This window comes from Oncorhynchus masou, chromosome 31 (genome assembly GCF_036934945.1).
Source record: "Oncorhynchus masou masou isolate Uvic2021 chromosome 31, UVic_Omas_1.1, whole genome shotgun sequence".
NCBI lineage: Eukaryota > Metazoa > Chordata > Actinopteri > Salmoniformes > Salmonidae > Oncorhynchus > Oncorhynchus masou.
Window position 1 is genome coordinate 8,654,559 of NC_088242.1, and position 19,078 is coordinate 8,673,636.

Sequence of the window (19,078 nt, forward strand, 5' to 3'; positions counted from 1 at the left end):
CCAAAAACGAACAATCGATCAGTAATATAAATAAGCACCGCTAAAAACAACCCATTTGTTGTTACGCATGACCCTCCTATCCAAACCCCTGACATGCGTCTCCCAAAACATTACTTGCGGTTTGTAGCCTATGAATTTTCACTCACACGGTTTCATACGTCAGTGTAAATGTATCAGCCTACTTCAACGCGTTCTTCCTTTCCGTAATACTATTGGCTGGGTAAGGTCCAGAAGGCGGGGCATGCCGGTATACGCTATTTAAATTACTTTGAGCACTATTCGCTGAGCACATTATTAAGACCAGTCATTTCATTGACATGAGGGAGTTTCAGTTCTCGCTGTCATCATAACAAGAAGGCAACATTAATCCGAAACAGAAACAAACGCTTTGAAGTGTTGACCAGCGGATTTATCTTCTGGAATATAATGTCAACTAACTTTTGATTTTGTCCAGGTCTATAAATGTGCAACAGGTAAGGTTTAACAACCTCTTTGTAGCAATTCGTATCAAACGTATGGTGAAGTTGACGATGCTGCATAACATAGACTACTGTTTATTTTATATATTTGAGAATATTGGGTTAGTTGCACATGGACAGTCGCTCCTTTGAATGGATGCGCTGCGCTGTAGTCACCCCGCCGACTTTCAGACAGTCATACCCACTGTGGCTAGAAGCTTGCAGAGCAGGACTTTTTATTGTTTATTAATGCATATCATTTCATCAACCTGTTTAAATCCATAATAATACATTTTAAGTGCAAAAACATACCATGTTTATGCGTCGGCTGAATCATACAGTTATGATGTAATACACTGCTCACAAACAGGCTGAAGGCTGAAACATCCCAAAAGTTAACATTTGTCATGCAATCAGTGTTATTCGTATATCTGTTTCCATGTAAATGTACACTCATGTACAATTATAACGGTATGGATGGAATGTTTGAACGATGTATGAGAGATTGCATCACTCAGTCGGTTCACGTTTTTTAGCCCGCACCTGTTCGCGTTTCTCGTTGGCATGTCGAGTGCTGCTTGGAGTCTGGAGCCACATACTGTATTCTATATTAAAGGTCCAATGCAATCGTTTAAAAAATAATGTCAATATCAATTCATTACTGGGTAACAATTACTTACTGCAATTGTTTTCAATTGAAATGATAGAAAAATAAACAAAAAATAGCTTCTTAGCAAAGAGCAATTTCTCAAGCAGTAATTTCGCTAAGACTGTCTAGGAGTGGTCTGAGTGGGGAAACTGAAAACTAGCTGTTATTGGCAGAAAGGTTTGGAACTCTCTTTCTTATTGGTCTATTAGCTCATTTATCAGGCAGGCCAAAACTCCATTCCACCTAAACAGACAGAAATGTATTTTCAAACAGCTCTTACACTAAAAGAGCATTATCATCATTTTCACAATTCACAGCATTATTCCAGCCTCATAGTGTGAAAATATATGTATATAGGAAACAGGAAAATCACATTTTTTGACTCCACTGCGCATTTAAAATGGTAGTCCTAGATGAGACAGCTTTTTGTGTACTGCAACAAGACCATCCTCAAGGTGACCGTAAATGACACTGGCAGCAGGTCAGGGAGTTACCATACATTCTCTAAGTTATGTTTCTGCAAGACACTTCAACCATGACATTGTTTCCACAGTGTGAATATTGGCACCGTATATACACCTCTCAGATTAAGCCAGTCCAGCAGTACTAATTCAATCAGAGATCAGAGGGATTCCATTTTCCACAGAACATAATTATCCCACTGATCAAAAAGGGGGATATAACCGAACAATAAACAGTCATGTTTTCCATTCTGTTATCATGGTGTCATAGCAACAGATGGGAAAATAGCATCTATTGATGTTACTTAAAGACAATACAAAATTCAACATGTCTGTAATAATTTTCCATTAAGTGTCCTCTCAACCCCCCCAAAGCAAACAAAACATAACCGTATCAATTTCTATTCACGTCACTCTGTCAGAAAACAGACTAGTACAAGTTGGAAAGATACTTATTTAGTTGGTGGGAAAAGCTCATATTAATCATGTACTGTGTAAACTGCACAGTCATCCTAGCTGGTGTTGATTGAGGAGAGGTTGAGATGTAGACTGACTTTGCATATCTAATTAGTAATTACTGTCAACAATCCAGAATTCCCCAAATTCCCAAAATAGTGCCCATGTTTGATGAGAGTTCCCCCTGACTACTCAGCACCAACATGCTATTTGAGATGCAAGTTAATAAGAGAGAGAGAGAGTTAAGGAAACATTCTAGGAGCTGATACTGCAGATACCACTCTATAAACACATTTTACAAACACGAAGGGAAATATCTGAATGCAGTCTACATACTAGAGAAAATTTGTAAATTGACTTAACAGAGACTGTAGTCTACTTATATCTATCTATTCACGGTTCACGAGTCAAAATCATTATATTTAGTGATTTCAGTTTTGCAAGGGAGCAAGAAGAAAAGCTATATCTTATCCTTTTAATATTAAACGACCATAAGAAAATCTATTTCTTCAACTTTACATGTTAAAGAACACAAATAAATTCCCTATATTTTCCTCACGCACTCACATACCTTTTCATCACTGACTCTCATATCACAAAATCTCACAAGTATTTTTTTACATAATCTAAACACATTTTTTGGGGGATATAACCCCACCCCACCCCTAAAAAAAACATAACAGAAGAGTTCACAGTGTTCGTTGCAACCATGGTTGGTTGCTAGGACAGCGAGGTCTAGAACATGTATAACACTTCAGACACAGGCAGGCAGGGCTCTCTCTAATGAGTGGTGTTTCTGTTGTGCCAGAGACAGAATCCTCACAGGACAGCCATTATGCTGCTGAGAGAATATGAAGTCCCAGAGGACTCTGTGAGTCAACAAGCTATGCTGATGTACTCAAGTACACCCAGAGAGAGAGAACAGAGACAGAGACAGAGATTTCCCCCAGTAAAAAAATATGTATGTTTCATATTCATTTCTGCACATTATACTATACTCAACAAGCATATAAACGCAACATGTAAAGCGTTGGTCCCATGTTTCATGAGCGGAAATGAAGGATAAAGGAAACCGCACACTGCTCTTGATAGTATCACTGATATTTAATAAGCTTTACGTATCGGCCTCACTGCCTTCTTCAGAGCTTTTGTGAATTTTTTAAAATTTGCACCCTTATGTAGACCTAGCCCCACCCACATCCGTTCCACACATCGAATGGGGTTGGAGGAGAAGGAAAATCACAAGTGCTACTAAATATAACAATATGCATATCATAAATATTCAAATAAGTGTGTAAATAAGACGTATTCAAAACGTCTGGAAAAACCACAATGAGGACATAGCAAGTTTTATTTGATCCTTTAGGAAATAATGTCTGGAGGGTGAAAATTCCAAAACATTCCCTTTAACTCAGAGTACTATTAATATCACCTCCCCTGTCTGATATCTTAACTTTCTCTACGCCACAAAATCTAAAGGTGGAAATGTCCTGCTTCAGGTCATTAAAATGTACTGCGACTGGATAATCCCTGTCGTTTCTCCTGATTGAACTTTTATGTTCACTGATTCTCTGTTTGAGAGAACGAGAGGTTCATGAGCTGAAATAAAATATTTCAGGACGGTTCCATATGCACCAAAAGCTTATTTCTCTGTTTACATCCTTGTTTAGTGAGTATTTCTCCTTTGCCAAGATAATCTATCCACCTGACAGGTGTGGCATATCAAGAAGCTGATTGAACAGCATGATCGTTACACAGGTGCACCTTGTGCCAGGGACAATACAAGGCCACTTTAAAATGTGCAGTTTTGTCACACAACACACTGCCACAGATGTCTCAAGTTTTGAGGGAGCGTGCAATTGGCATGCTGACTGCAGGAATGTCAACCAGAACTGTTGCCAAGGAATTGGATGTTCATTTCTCTATCATAAGCTGCCTCCAATGTCATTTTCGAGAATTTGGCAGTACGTCCAACCGACCTCACAACCGCCGACCACGTGTAACCACACCAGCCCAGGACCTCCACATCCTACTTCTTCACCTGCGGGATGGTCTGAGACCAGCCACCCAGACAGCTGATGAAACTGAGGAGTATTTCTGTCTGTAATAAAGCCCTTTTGTGGGTGAAAACTCATTCTGATTTGAGCCAGGCCCACCCATGGTTGCGGCCCTGCCCAGTCGTGTGAAATCCATAGATTACGGCATATTTAATTAATTTAAATTGACTGATTTCCTTATATAAATTGTAACTCAGTTCAGTGTAATATACGTGCAGTATGTTTCCATGCATGTAGGTCTAGTGTCCTAAGTCAAGTTACCACTAATTGGAAAGTCTCCACAAACATGAATATAATGAAGTCACACAGAACATGGAATAATATTTCTGTACAATTGACACCCCATTAAAGTACCTCAGTACAACCTGAAAACACCAATCTTGAGCCTTAGAAAGTTTCCAGAGCCCTAATAAGTGACATTCGAGAAAAGAGCCCGTTCGGTCGGTTGACCAAATGATGTGGTACTGTAGTTTACATTCAAGCAACAAAACATTTTCCATCTTTCCAAGGTTGTGATTAGCAAGGTATGTGAAAATGGGTATTAAGAACGCACCAGTGGGTAATGAGGCAGTAGGATTGGTTCGTGCACCGTGTAATTTGTCAAACAGGCTGGTGTGACAGACAGTAAGACTGCCTTCACAGAATGGAAGTGACGGGTCTACTTGTAATGGAGTTTTAAACTGAAGGCAATCGTTCATTTGCTGCTTTAACAAGACTGTTACTTCCTCTTCCATGTTGCAAGTAATGTGCTGTCTGTCGTTGTTCCCCAGAAATAATAAATTACAATTTTTATATATGCGTCTGAGCTCGATCAGTTATCATTTAACAATTTTTATCTTTTTAGAAACAGTAACGGTCCTGCTGGGGGGAGGGGGAGGTTGGGCTAAATATGACTGTTGTCATAACTGAATGCAATATTGTTGGCATGAGTGCACTTGATCCCGTAGAGGCACCGCAACCCACAATCTAACAGGAAATGATCGTGTCGACACTCTGTGGGCAACAAAGAACAACTATGCTTTGTGACTGACCATCAGTGGGACATCGCTCACATTGCTCCCTGACCTTTTTTTTTATTTATTTTTTTACCTTTATGTAACTAGGCAAGTCAGTTAAGAACAAATTCTTATTTTCAATGACGGCCTAGGACCAGTGGGTTAAATGCCTGTTCAGGGGCAGAACGACAGATTTGTACCATGTCAGCTCGGGGATTTCAACTTGCAACCTTCCGGTTACTAGTCCAACGCTCTAACCACTAGGCTACCCTGCCGCCCCGGGTAGCCGGTTACTAGTCCAATGCTCTAACCACTAAGCTACCCTGCCGCCCCGGGTAGCCGGTTACTAGTCCAACACTCTAACCACTAGGCTTCCCTGCCGCCCCGGGTAGCCGGTTACTAGTCCAACGCTCTAACCACTAGGCTACCCTGCCGCCCCGGGTAGCCGGTTACTAGTCCAACGCTCTAACCACTAGGCTACCCTGCCGACCTCTCTAAGTAGAGAGTGGAGAAGCCAGGATAGGGGTTACATATGACTGTTGTCATAACCGAATGGAATATTGTTGGCATGAGGAGACGTGCTTGTTCTTGCCCTTGCGTATACAGTATGTGATTGTTTTCTCAGGCTTCACAACACAAGACAGAGAAATCGATTGGATATTGAAGTAATCTTCAAGACAGTTGGTGGTATTTCATGTATCATGACTCGTCAGCAAGTCTAAAACCTTTCTCTCTCTTTTTCCCTCAGCATACGTCATTGGTGAGGTCCGGCTGCCTGATGAGAGAGCACTACTCAACCCCAAGGACCTCTCCCTGGTTGCAGTCAAGCTAGAGGCAGTCGAAGACCGAGAGAGAGGCTTTGTCTCCACCTCCCTCCTTTCCTTCGTCCGCCTCACTTCACCACCCCATTTTCTGCTTGAGTTGGTCCCGTTAGTGTTTCAAAACTGTTTCTCCAACGCTTTTTCAAGAAACTCAGACTGTTTTCCAAAGCAGAAGCAGCGCCACAGCCCTCCCACCAGAACGAGGTGATGGGAAGTGTGCGAGCCAACCGCTACAGCATAGTGTCAACCGAGGAGCACGGTATGAAGTTGGCCACTGTGGCAGTGCCCAACGGGTATGGGAATGGCAAAGGAAAGGTGCACACGCGGCACCAGCCCCAAAGCCGCTTCGTCAAGAAGGACGGTCACTGCAATGTGCAGTTCATCAATGTGTCCGAGAAAGGACAGCGTTACCTCGCTGACATCTTCACGACATGCGTGGACATCCGCTGGCGGTGGATGTTTGTCATCTTCTGCCTTGCCTTCCTCCTGTCGTGGCTGTTCTTCGGCTGCGTCTTCTGGCTGGTCGCTATCTTCCACGGGGACTTGGAGAACGACTCCCAGAAGTGCGTCTCCAACGTGAGCAGTTTCACTGCAGCCTTCCTGTTTTCCATCGAGACCCAGACCACCATCGGCTACGGCTACCGCTACGTCACCGACGAGTGTCCTGTGGCGGTCTTCATGGTGGTCTTCCAGAGCATTGTGGGCTGCATTATCGACGCCTTCATCATCGGCGCCGTCATGGCCAAGATGGCCAAGCCCAAGAAGAGGAACGAGACGCTGGTGTTCAGCCACAACGCTACAGTGGCCATGAGGGACAACAAGCTGTGTCTGATGTGGCGCGTGGGCAACCTGAGGAAAAGCCACCTGGTGGAGGCCCACGTGCGTGCCCACCTCCTCAAGTCGCGCACCACTGCAGAAGGGGAGTTCATCCCTCTGGACCAGATGGACATTGATGTGGGCTTTGACAGCGGAGTCGACCGTATCTTCCTGGTGTCGCCCATCACCATCGTCCACGAGATCGACGAGGACAGCCCATTCTATAACATGAGCAAGCAAGAGCTGGAGACGTCCGAGTTCGAGATGGTGGTGATCCTGGAAGGGATGGTGGAGGCCACGGCCATGACCACCCAGTGCCGCAGCTCCTACCTGGCCAGCGAGATCCTGTGGGGCCACCGCTTTGACCCGGTGCTCTTCGAGGAGAAGAGCTACTACAAGGTGGACTACTCTCGTTTTCATAAGACTTACGAGGTTCCTAGTACCCCGCTGTGCAGTGCCAGAGACCTGGCCGAGAAAAAATACATCCTGTCCAGCTCCAACTCCTTCTGTTACGAGAACGAGGTGGCGCTGACTAACAAAGAGGAGATGGACGAGGGGAACGGGGGTAGCGTGGGCCCAGATGTAACCCAGACAGACAATATGTCAGACTCAGAGCATCACCAGGCCACTGTGCCACTAGAGTCCAGGCCCCTGAGACGGGAATCTGAAATATGACTGTGCAGAGACTGCAGATCACCTCACAGAGAAGAAGATTCTGATTCTAGAATCCCATCTAGTTGTTATAAATGGCACATTGAGCTGAGCTGGGCCTAGTGTAAAGGACATTGAGCTGAGCTGGGCCTAGTGTAAAAGACATTGAGCTGAGCTGGGCCTAGGGTAAAGGACATTGAGCTGGGCCTTGTGTAAAGGACATTGAGCTGAGCCTTGTGTAAAGGACATTGAGCTGAGCCTTGTGTAAAGGACATTGAGCTGAGCCTTGGGTGAAGGATAGGTTCATGCCGACGGTACTGCTGTGGGAAGGGGATAGCTGGGGACCTGTAACTTTTTTTTAAACAATGTAATTGCATATTACAGCAAGCACAGCACTATGAAATATGTGCAGATAGGAAGGGAAACGTTCTTGAAAAAGGTTCCCACAAGAAAATGAAATATATGTATCACTTTAGCATCTATGTATAGAAAGGAATGTGCATCTGTATAACATATTGGAATGGGTGTTAGCTACGATGACTTGAAAATAGCAGGCATGTCTCTCTGTTTATCTGTCCAGCAAATCATGAACAAGATGAGAACAACGGTTGTATTTCTATTGTCTGCCTTTTAGTATATAAAACAAATGCTGCTATAATCAAATTCTCTACTTTCTCGTTTCAGAGAAACTCGAAGGGGAAAACTTGCAAAGATGCCTACCCATAGAGTAACAGAGAGATTTAGAAAGTTCTGCTCTGGGAAAACCAAATATTATTTTTATTTAGCTAATTTGCACTTTGAATTGATCCTGTGCACCCAGCTCCAAAGTACTCTAAAGTTTCAGAATGTTAATCCAAACAATTAAAGATGCAGTACAGCTTTGCAACAAAACCTTTTTTTCTCTATCTTTTGCAGTGAATGCAAACTGTTTTAGCCTTTGAATAGACCGTCGTGTTGCAGTCAACTGGTGATCTTTGGTGAATTACATCCAAGGAAATGTAGCTCAATGTAGAGAGACATTCCTACTATCGGAGAAAACATACTATGCAGCCATTGTAAAGTAGTGCAATAAAAACTGGATCAAATGATCAATTAGAGAAATGTTTCTGAACTATTAGCATTCATCCATACTGTACGTATCCAAAGCAGATAAGGTCATGTTGTATGTGCTGTTGGTAATGAGCCGGTCTCATAACAGAATCACAACATGACATGAATTAAAGGGTCGTTCAATGCTGGTCAAATCAATAGAAACTTGCCTATTTTGTTTGAAGGAAACTAGCAGGGTGGTATTAGTATTTGAAAGTGACGCAGAACTGAACAAACAACACCGACAAGACAAGGGAGGAGGGAAAATTAGCATACGAATGTTCTTTAAAAAAAAAAGTGCTGCTACGTTGTTGCATTTTGTAGGGTTTGATAACAGAAGATGCCAAATATTATTATTAATATTATTATTATTATTATTATTATTATTATTATTATTATTATGTGTCTCATCCATTTGTTATAAGTGGTAGAATTAGAGTATATATATTTTTTTTTTAATCAAGACAAAATATTTATTTTCTAACCCGTGTATACAGTGTAGATGTTGCTAGAACTTAATTAATCAATATCACCGTGGTAACCGTCATGATAAACACAGTTACATGGCCCTTACGATGCCCGGGCTTCTGTACGGTTTTTCCATCGTTTTCATATTCAAAGCTAAACATACAAGCCAGGTTCTAGGCCCTAGATGAGACCAGTAGCATGTTGTTAAAGCCAGATGCTCAGAACATAAACAGTGTTACAATACTTCTTTTTTTTCAAAATTATTTTCTTAGTACTTTACAATCGTCCACTATTCTGCCATCACAAAAAGAGCACATCTTCACCTATAGGCTCTTTAAATAAGGACAGAATATAAGACAGTACATACCTGATCTTTGCTGTTCGTGCATTCACATTTATATCCAGAGTAGGTCTATGGATTGCCATGCCTTGTTATCAAATATCCTTTTATTTTTCATTATAAGTTGTTTGTTATTTTACTAGGGAATCTTGGATTGGACAACATGGTTTAATAAGCCAACAGTACTGTATCCCAGGCATGTTAATAAGGTGTATTGAAAGCCTGTAGAGTTTGCATTATGACAAATCTATCTCCTATTTCTTTATTTTGAATCAACGGTTAAAGGCCGTTAGGCTACAATGACCCGTTTCTTGTACATAGAACACCCGCCCTCCCTGTTCCAGTCATTTTGTATCAGAGTCTTCCAGTTGTACTGCAGAACAACGGAATGTACAGAGTTTTATATTATTCGTAATATTATTGTTATTATTATTGTACAAGCGATTTATTATATTGTTCTTTTTTCAATAAAACCTCAATGATCAATTGCAGTTCTGTTCATAGCAGCCATGAATAGGCTGGTATTTGGGATGCAGATATGGAAGAATCCAGAATTGGCCAAAGCCCAGTGGGTCAGCTCTGGTAGAGTATGGTTTGAAGGGACCCTGTAGGGGTGAGTGGGGTAAGTTGAGCCATTTTTTACATTCAGCATCACTCCGTCAAGGGAAATATAGTATTGTTTCTAATAAAGAAATATACAATACATATATTTCAGGATGTTGTGTATCCATGGATATAATCAGAAATAATGTAAACATTACAGTTTTGAAAACATAGGCTGTCCCCCCAAAAAATGGTCTCTTGGCACAACTTGGAGTAGGCGATAAGTTGAGCTGCCTACACATTTCTGTACTGAATGAAATATTACCACTATCTTAATAAAACCATGTATATCTTTATTTCCTAAACATAATTAAACACAATTCTTAATCATTTTAAGCATATTTTAACACCTAACAATAACTTTTTACTCTTTAAAACACTTTAACATGGGCCAGGCCCTGTTGTAACCTCATATCCCAGTGATAATGCCTTGCACTTCAATTAACTTAACTTCCCTTTGGCTCAACCATTGGCTCAATTTACCCCATGGCAATTGGCTCAACTTAACCAAGACAAACATGTTGACTATATTAGCCAACAGCGTATAGAGATCACAACTGACATGTAGAACAATCTTAAAATGATCTACTTTGGTTTAGTTACAAGCATCATGAGACTTGCTTGGCACAAGAAACATGAGCAATTTACATAAGACTGGAGGAGATTTTTGGTTCCAACCGCCGTGTCTTGGTGAGACACAGAGTAGGTTAACGGAAGATCTCCGCGTGTGTGGTCCCAACCGTGAAGCATGGAGGAGGAGGTGGGGGTGCTTTGCTGGTGACACTGTCTGTAATTTATTTAGAATTCAATGCACACTTAACCAGCATGGCTACCACAGCATTCTGCAGTGATACACCATCCCATCTGGTTTGCACTTAGTTGAACTATCATTTGTTTTTCAACAGGACAATGACCCAAAACACACCTCCAGGCGGTGTAAGGGCTATTTCACCAAATAGAGTGATTAAGTGCTGCATCAGGTCACCCGACCTCAACCCAATTGAGATGGTTTGGGATGAGTTGGACTGCAGAGCGAAGGAAAAGCAGCCAACAATTGCTCAGCATATTTGGGAACTCCTTCAAGACTGTTGGAAAAGCATTCCAGGTGAAGCTGGTTGAGAGAATTCCAAGAGGTTGGAAAGCTGTCATCAAGCCAAAAGGTGGCTCCTTTGAAGAATCTAAAATCTAAAACCCTTTTTTGGTGACTACATTATTACATATGTGTTATTTCATAGTTTGGATGTCTTCACTATTATTCTACAATGTAGAACATAGTAAAAAATAAAGAAAAACCCTTGAATGAGTAGGTGTTCAAATTTTGACTGGTACTGTACATATTTGCAACTCTGTGGGGAGTGGGGGAGCAGGTCTGCCTATTCAGCAGTCTGCTTTTGTGGGGGTAGAAGCAATTGGTTAGTTTTTACTTGATGCTCCTATACTGCCTGCGTCCAGTGTTGACCCGTCATTCAGGGCCGCTGGAGCAGAGACCCATCTGCATATTATTTTGGCATTAATACATGTCACATATCAGTTTGCAAACAATGTTTAAAAACAACTATCATCGAGTTAATAAAGCCACATACAAATATTCTATTTTTTTGCTTTTTTGAGTAAGGCAGCTCCAAAATTCTGATGTTTTAGCCTAGCTCAGTTAATCAATCAATCAATCAATCAATCAAATGTATTTATAAAGTCATTTTTACATCAGCCGATGTCACAAAGTGCTGTAGAGAAACCTAAAACCCCAAACAGCAAGCAATGCAGATGTAGAAGCATGGTGGCTATGAAAAAAAGAAAGGCAGGAACCTAGGAAGAAACCTAGAGAGGAACCAGGCTCTGAGGGGTGGCCAGTCCTCTTCTGGCTGTGACGATTGGGGATTAAAACAGGCCAAGATGTTCAAACATTCATAGATGACCAGCAGGGTCAAACAATAATAATCACAGTGGTTGTCGAGGGTGCAACAGATCAGCACCTCAGGAGAAAATGTCAGTTGGCTTTTCATAGCCGATCATGCAGAGTTAGAGACAGCAGGTGCGGTAGAGAGCTAGCATGTCCGGTGAAAAGGTCAGGGTTTCATAGCCGCAGGCAGAACAGTTGAAACTGGAGCAGCAGCACGGCCAGGTGGACTGGGGACAGCAAGGAGTCATCAGGCCAGGTAGTCCTGAGGCATGGTCCTAGGCTCAGGTCCTCCAAGAAAAGAGAGATAGAGAGAGAGAGAATTAGAGGGAGCATACTTAAATTCACACAGGACACTGGATAAGACAGGAGAAATACTCCAAATATAACAGACTGGCCCTCGCCCCCCGACACATAAACTACTGCAGCATAAATGCTGGTGGCTGAGACAAGACGGGTCGGGAGACACTGTGGCTTCGTCCAATGATACCCCCGGACAGGGCCAACCAGGCAGGGTATAACCCCACCCACTTTGCCAAAGCACAGACCCCACACCACTAGAGGGATATCTTCAACCACCAACGTACTACCCTGAGACAAGGCCAAATATAGCCCACGAAGATCTCCCCCACGGCATAAACCCGAGGCAGGCACCAACCTGGACAGGAAGATCACGTCAGTGACTCAACCCACTCAAGTGATGCTTCCCTCCTAGAGACGGCATGGAAGAAAACCAGTAAGCCTGTGACTCAGCCCCCGTAATAGGGTTAGAGGCAGAGAATCCCAGTGGAGAGAGGGGAACCGGCCAGGCAGAGACAGCAAGGGTGGTTTGTCGCTCCAGTGCCTTTCCGTTCACCTTCACACCCCTGGGCCAGACTGCACTTACTCATAGGACCTACTGAAGTGATGAGTCTTCAAGAAATACTTGAAGGTCGAGACCGAGTCTGCGTCTCTCACATGGATAGGCAGACCATTCCATAAAAACTGAGCTCTATAGGAGAAAGCCTTGCCTCCAGCTGTTTGCTTAGAAATTCTAGGGACAATTAGGAGGCCTGCGTCTTGTGACCGTAGCATATGTGTACTGTAGGTATGTATGGCAGGACCAAATCAGAAAGATAGGTGGGAGCAAGCCCATGTAATGTTTGTAGGTTAGCAGTAAAACCTTGAAAACAGCCCTTGCCTTGACAGAAAGCCAGAGGCTAGCACTGGAGTAATATTCTAGTCAAGATTCTAGCAGCCGTGTTTAGAACTAACTGAAATGTATTCAGTGTTTTATCCGGGTGTCCGGAAAGTAGAACATTGCAGTAGTCTAGTCTAGAAGTGACAAAAGCATTTTTCTGCAACATTTATGGACAAAAAGTTTCAGATTTTTGGCAATATTAGTAGATGGAAAAAAGCTGTCCTTGAAAAAGTCTTGATATGTTCGTCAAAAGAGAGATCAGGGTCCAGAGTCACACCGAGGTCCTTCACAGTTTTGTTTGAGACGACTGTTCAGCCATCAAGATGATTTGTCAGATCCAACAGAATATTTCTTTGGTTCTTGGGACCTAGAACTTGCATCTCTATTTTGTTAGAGTTTAAAAGTAACACATTTGCCGTCTTCCACTTCCTTATGCCTGAAACACAGGCTTCAAGGGAGGGACATTTTGGGGCTTCACCATGTTTGATTGAAAGCTACAGCTGTGTATTGTCAGCATAGCAGTGAAAGTTAACATTATGTTTCACAATGACATCACCAAGAGTTTAAATATATAGTGAAAACAATAGTGGTCATAAAACAAAACCTTGAGGAACACCAAAATGCACAGTTGATTTGAGTTGAGTTGATCTAAACCACGCCAGAACTTGTCGGTGTAGACAAATTTGGGTTTCCAATCTCTCCAAAAGAATGCGGTGATCGATGGTATCAAAATCAGCAATGAGGTCTAGGAGCACGAGGAGAGATGCAGAGCCTTAGTCTGACGCCATTAAACGGTAATTTACCACCTTCACGAGTGCAGTCTCAGTGCTATGGGGTCTAAAACCAAACTGAAGCATTTCATATACATTGCTTGTCTTCAGGAAGGCAATTAGCACTGCACAAAATGTTTGAGATGAATGGGAGATTCGACAAAGGCTGATAGTTTTTAATATTTTCTGAGCTAAGGTTTGGCTTTTTCAAGAGAGGCTTTATTACTGCCACTTTTAGTGAGTTTGGTACACATCCGGTGGATAGAGAGCCGTTTATTATGTTCAACATAGAATGGCCAAGCACAGGAAGCAGCTCTTTCAGTAGTTTAGTTGTAATATGGTCCAGTATGCAGCTTGAAGGTTTGAGGCCATGACTATTTTCATCAATGTGTCAAGAGATATAATATTTTTTAAATTGAATGTCTCCCTTGATCCTAGGTCCTTGCAGTGTTGTGCATACTCAGGAAAACTGAGCTTTGGAGAAATACGCCGATTTAAAGAGGAGACCATAATTTGCTTTCTAATGATCATGATCTTTTCGTCGAAGAAGTTCATGAATTTATCACTGCTGAAGTGAAAGCCATCCTCTCTTGGGGAATGCTGCTAGGGCATCTAGGGTATTATGCAAGGTTTAAATGTAGTTTCTCAGTTAAGTGGGTATGTCATGACTTCTGCCGAAGTAAGCTCCTCTCCTTGTTCAGGTGGCGCTCGGCGCTCGGCGTCGCTGGGCTTCTATCAATCCACTTTTCATTTTCCATGCGTTTTGTCTTGTTTTTCCTCACACCTGGTTTTAATTCCCTCAATTACTTGTTGTATATTTAACCCTCTGTCCCCCCCCCCATGTCTTTGTGTGGGATTGTTTATTGTAGTGCACGTTCCCCGTGAGCGTACGATGGGTTATTTTTGTGCCTATTTATCTTGTTCTGAATGCTGTTTGTTTTGCTTAATAAATCTCCGTTCATCACCCAGTTCTGCTCTCCTGCGCCTGACTTCTCTGCCACCAATTACGGACCCCGCTACAGGGTAACCAATGTTTGCACTCTGAAATCCTTGGGTAGGTGGAGGGAGTCTTGAAGGGCATCTAGGAATCTTTTGAGTTGTCCGAGAATTTATAGCACAGCTTTTGATGATCCTTGGTTGGGGTCTGAGCAGATTATTTATTGCCATTCCAAACATAACAAAATGGTGGTCCGATAGTCCAGGATTATGAGGAAAAACATTAAGATCCACAATATTTATTCCACGGGACAAAACTAGGTCCAGAGCATGACTATGTCAGTGAGTAGGTCCGGAGACATGTTGGGCGATGATGGCTCTGAAGGCCTTTTGGGTCTGTGTCTTTTCCACATCCCAGAAGGCCTGTAAACAGTATCTTAAAAAAAGTGATTGAGTAGTCTGCATAGATTTCATGACTAGAAGCTCAAAAGATGAAAACACAGTAATTGTTTGGGGGGTAAATTGAAATTTCCTTTCGTAAATGTTAGCAAAATCCGCTTTTGTGGGATACACTGGGTTATGGTCACTAGCGTAACCAGGAGGAGAGGCCTCAGTAGTACATTCCTCAGGCTTAAGCCATGTTTCCGTCAGGCCAATCACATCAAGATTGTGATCAGTGATTAGTTAATTATCTATAACTGTATTGGAAGTGGGGGATCTTACATTAAGTAGACCTATTATGAGAGTTGAGATATCACCGTCTCTTTCAATAATGACAGGAATGGAGGAGGTCTTTATTCCAGTGAGATTGCTAAGGCGAACAATGCCATGTTTAGTTCTGCCCAACCTAGATCGAGGCACAGACAAGGTCTCAATGGTAATAGCTGGCTAACAGCCTGCTGCCTGGCCTGCACCCTATTTCATTGTGGAGCTAGAGAAGTTAGAGCCCTGTCTATGTTGGTAGATAAGATGAGAGCACCCCTCCAGCTAGGATGGAGTCCGTCACTCCTCAGCATGTCGGGCTTGGTCCTGTTTGTGGGTGTGTCCCAGAAAGAGTTCCAATTATCTACATATTCTATCTTTTGGGAGGGGCAGAAAACAGTTTTCAACCAGCGATTGAGTTGTGAGACTGCTGTAGAGCTCATCACTCCCCCTAACTGGGACGGGGCCAGAGACAATTACTCGATGCCGACACATCTTTCTAGCTGATTTACACGCAGAAGCTATGTTGTGCTTGGTGACCTCTGACTCTTTCATCCTAACATCGTTGGTGCCGACGTGGATAACAATATCTCTATACTCTCTACACTTGCCAGTTTTAGCTTTAGCCAGCACCATCTTCAGATTAGCCTTAACGTCGGTAGCCCTGCCCCCTGGTAAACAGTGTATGATCACTGGATGATTTGGTTTAAGTCTAATACTGCGGGTAATGGAGTCGGCAATGACTAGGGTTTTCAATTTGTCAGAGTTAATGATGGGAGGCTTCAGCATCACAAATACGGAGCATAGGGGTTGGTAATATTCTATAGTTGCACCGTGATTGGCCAAGTGTTCTGTCACTCATGGGGACACTATGAGATGAGCTAGAAAATTCAAGCATCTTGTGTGCTCAGGTAGATGTACATTAGAAGTGCCCATCAAGAAGGCCTAAGGTCATTGGCCACAGATAAAATGAAGTCAAATCATTTCTGCCGTAGCTTTGATTGGAACGATCATGTGAACATCATACTTTCAAAATCTTAGCTAGCGGGTTAGACAAGCCGTCATGATCATGGCTTATGAAGATAAATTATAGATCAAACATATTGGTGCTCATCGGCCATTGGACATAAACATTACACAACGAGTTGGAAATCATAAATTCAACAATGAGTGGTTTGGAAGGAATCAGTGGCTAACTGCTAGCATTGAAAAGCAAAAACTTGAAAATGGGGAATCAAAGACCCCAGTGAATTCAAAACAACTGTGAATTCTGAAAAATCCAATCTCTGACTGGGAAAATCCAACTCGGAAACCCAAGTGGGGAACTCTTACCTCTTTCTGGAGCTCCGACCTGAAGACCACTGACATCATGATTCGACTTTGTTTTTTTTCAGAGCTTCCAGTAGTCTTGAAAGCACCATAAATCCAGAGAATGCCAGACTTTGATGACAAAGTTTGAAGACAAAATTTGCCCACAAGAAGGACAGCCGCGCCATCTTCCTGTTAAAGTGAGCACAGCACAAGGTCCAAAATTGTCTTGTAAGCTTTGCAAGTTGGGACTTTAAGTAGGCCCTAACAGTTTGTACTTTAGGTAGGCCCTAACAGTTTGGACTTTAGGTAGGCCCTAACAGTTGAGACATTAGGTAGGCCCTAACAGTTGGGACATTAGGTAGGCCCTAACAGTTGGGACTTTAGGTAGGCCCTAACAGTTTGGACTTTAGGTAGGCCCTAACAGTTTGGACTTTAGGTAGGCCCTAACAGTTTGGACTTTAGGTAGGCCCTAACAGTTGGGACTTTAGGTAGGCCCTAACAGTTTGGACTTTAGGTAGGCCCTAACAGTTTGTACTTTAGGTAGGCCCTAACAGTTTGGACTTTAGGTAGGCCCTAACAGTTGAGACATTAGGTAGGCCCTAACAGTTGGGACATTAGGTAGGCCCTAACAGTTGGGACTTTAGGTAGGCCCTAACAGTTGGGACATTAGGTAGGCCCTAACAGTTGGGACATTAGGTAGGCCCTAACAGTTGGGACATTAGGTAGGCCCTAACAGTTGGGACATTAGGTAGGCCCTAACAGTTTGTACTTTAGGTAGGCCCTAACAGTTTGGACTTTAGGTAGGCCCTAACAGTTGAGACATTAGGTAGGCCCTAACAGTTGGGACATTAGGTAGGCCCTAACAGTTGGGACTTTAGGTAGGCCCTAACAGTTGGGACATTAGGTAGGCCCTAACAGTTGAGACATTAGGTAGGCCCTAACAGTTGGGACATTAGGTAGGCCCTAACAGTTGAGACATTAGGTAGGCCCTAACAGTTGGGACATTAGGTAGGCCCTAACAGTTGGGACTTTAGGTAGGCCCTAACAGTTGGGACATTAGGTAGGCCCTAACAGTTGAGACATTAGGTAGGCCCTAACAGCTGGGACTTTAGGTAGGCCCTAACAGTTGGGACTTTAGGTCGGCCCTAACAGTTGGGACATTAGGTAGGCCCTAACAGTTGGGACATTAGGTAGGCCCTAACAGTTGGGACATTAGGTAGGCCCTAACAGTTGGGACATTAGGTAGGCCCTAACAGTTGGGACATTAGGTAGGCCCTAACAGTTGGGACATTAGGTAGGCCCTAACAGTTGAGACTTTAGGTAGGCCCTAACAGTTGGGATTTTAGGTAGGCCCTAACAGTTGGGACTTTAGGTCGGCCCTAACAGCTGGGACTTTAGGTAGGCCCTAACAGTTGGGACTTTAGGTCGGCCCTAACAGTTAGTGGGCACCGTTTGTCACCATTATAGTGCAATCAATGTATTGTTTGGTGTCGTGTTGTGCCCCACCAGGATTTACATGCTAATATTGCCTGAGTGATGAGAGTGGGGAGAGCAGGCCGTGGCTCGGGTGGCTGAGGTCCTTGATGATCTTCTTGGCTTTCCTGCGACACCTGGTGTTGTAGGTGTGCTCAAGGGCAGGCGGTGTGCACCTATTGGTGCGTTCGGCTGAGCTTACAAACCTCTGTATAGCCTTGCGGTCATCGGCATCGGAGTTGTCGTACAAATGCTTTCGATGGTGCTCCTGTAGAACACTATGATGGCCCTTGGGGAAAGGCCAAATGTCTTCAGACTAATGAGGTTGAAGAGTCGCTGTCGTGCAGGGAGAGGTTGTTTACCTGGCACCACACCATCAGAGAGCTTACCTCCTCTCTGTAGGCCGTCTCAACGTTGTCGGTAATCAGGCCGACTATAGTCGTGTCGTCAGCAAACTTGATGATGGAGTTGGAACTGTGTGAGACCATGCAGTCGTGGGTATACAGGGAGTGCAGGAGGGGACTGAGGAATGCATTTGCACATTCGTGCGGCCCTCGTGTTGAGGATCAGTATGGAGGAGGTAATATTATCTACAGTGTGCATAGTCACTTTACCCCTACCTATATGTACATATTACCTCAATTTACCTTGAATAACCTGTATCCTTGCACATTGAGTCAGTACTGGTAATCCGGCACATACATTATCCTCGTTATAGTTATTTTATTGTGTTACTTTTTTCTTTCTTTAGTATATTTTATTTTATATAAAATTGTTGCATTGTTGGTTAAGGGCTTGTAAGTAAGTATTTCACGGTAAGGTCTACCTACACCTGTTGTATTCAGCGCATGTGATAAATAAAAAAGTATTTGATTTAATGTTGCCTACCTTCACTACGTGGGGATGGCCCGTCAGGAAGTTCATTACCCAGTTGCGCAAGGAGAT

General features: G+C 43.1%; 1 protein-coding gene across 1 annotated transcript; it reads left to right on the forward strand.

Moving 5' to 3' along the window:
- The first annotated feature begins 304 nt into the window (after positions 1 to 304).
- LOC135523392 (inward rectifier potassium channel 2-like) lies at positions 305 to 9,752 on the forward strand. Its single transcript, XM_064950032.1, has 2 exons — positions 305 to 473; positions 5,825 to 9,752. Exon 2 carries the CDS (start codon positions 6,105 to 6,107, stop codon positions 7,386 to 7,388), a length of 1,284 nt encoding a protein of 427 aa, XP_064806104.1. The 5' UTR covers positions 305 to 473; positions 5,825 to 6,104; the 3' UTR covers positions 7,389 to 9,752.
- The last annotated feature ends 9,326 nt before the right edge of the window (positions 9,753 to 19,078 follow it).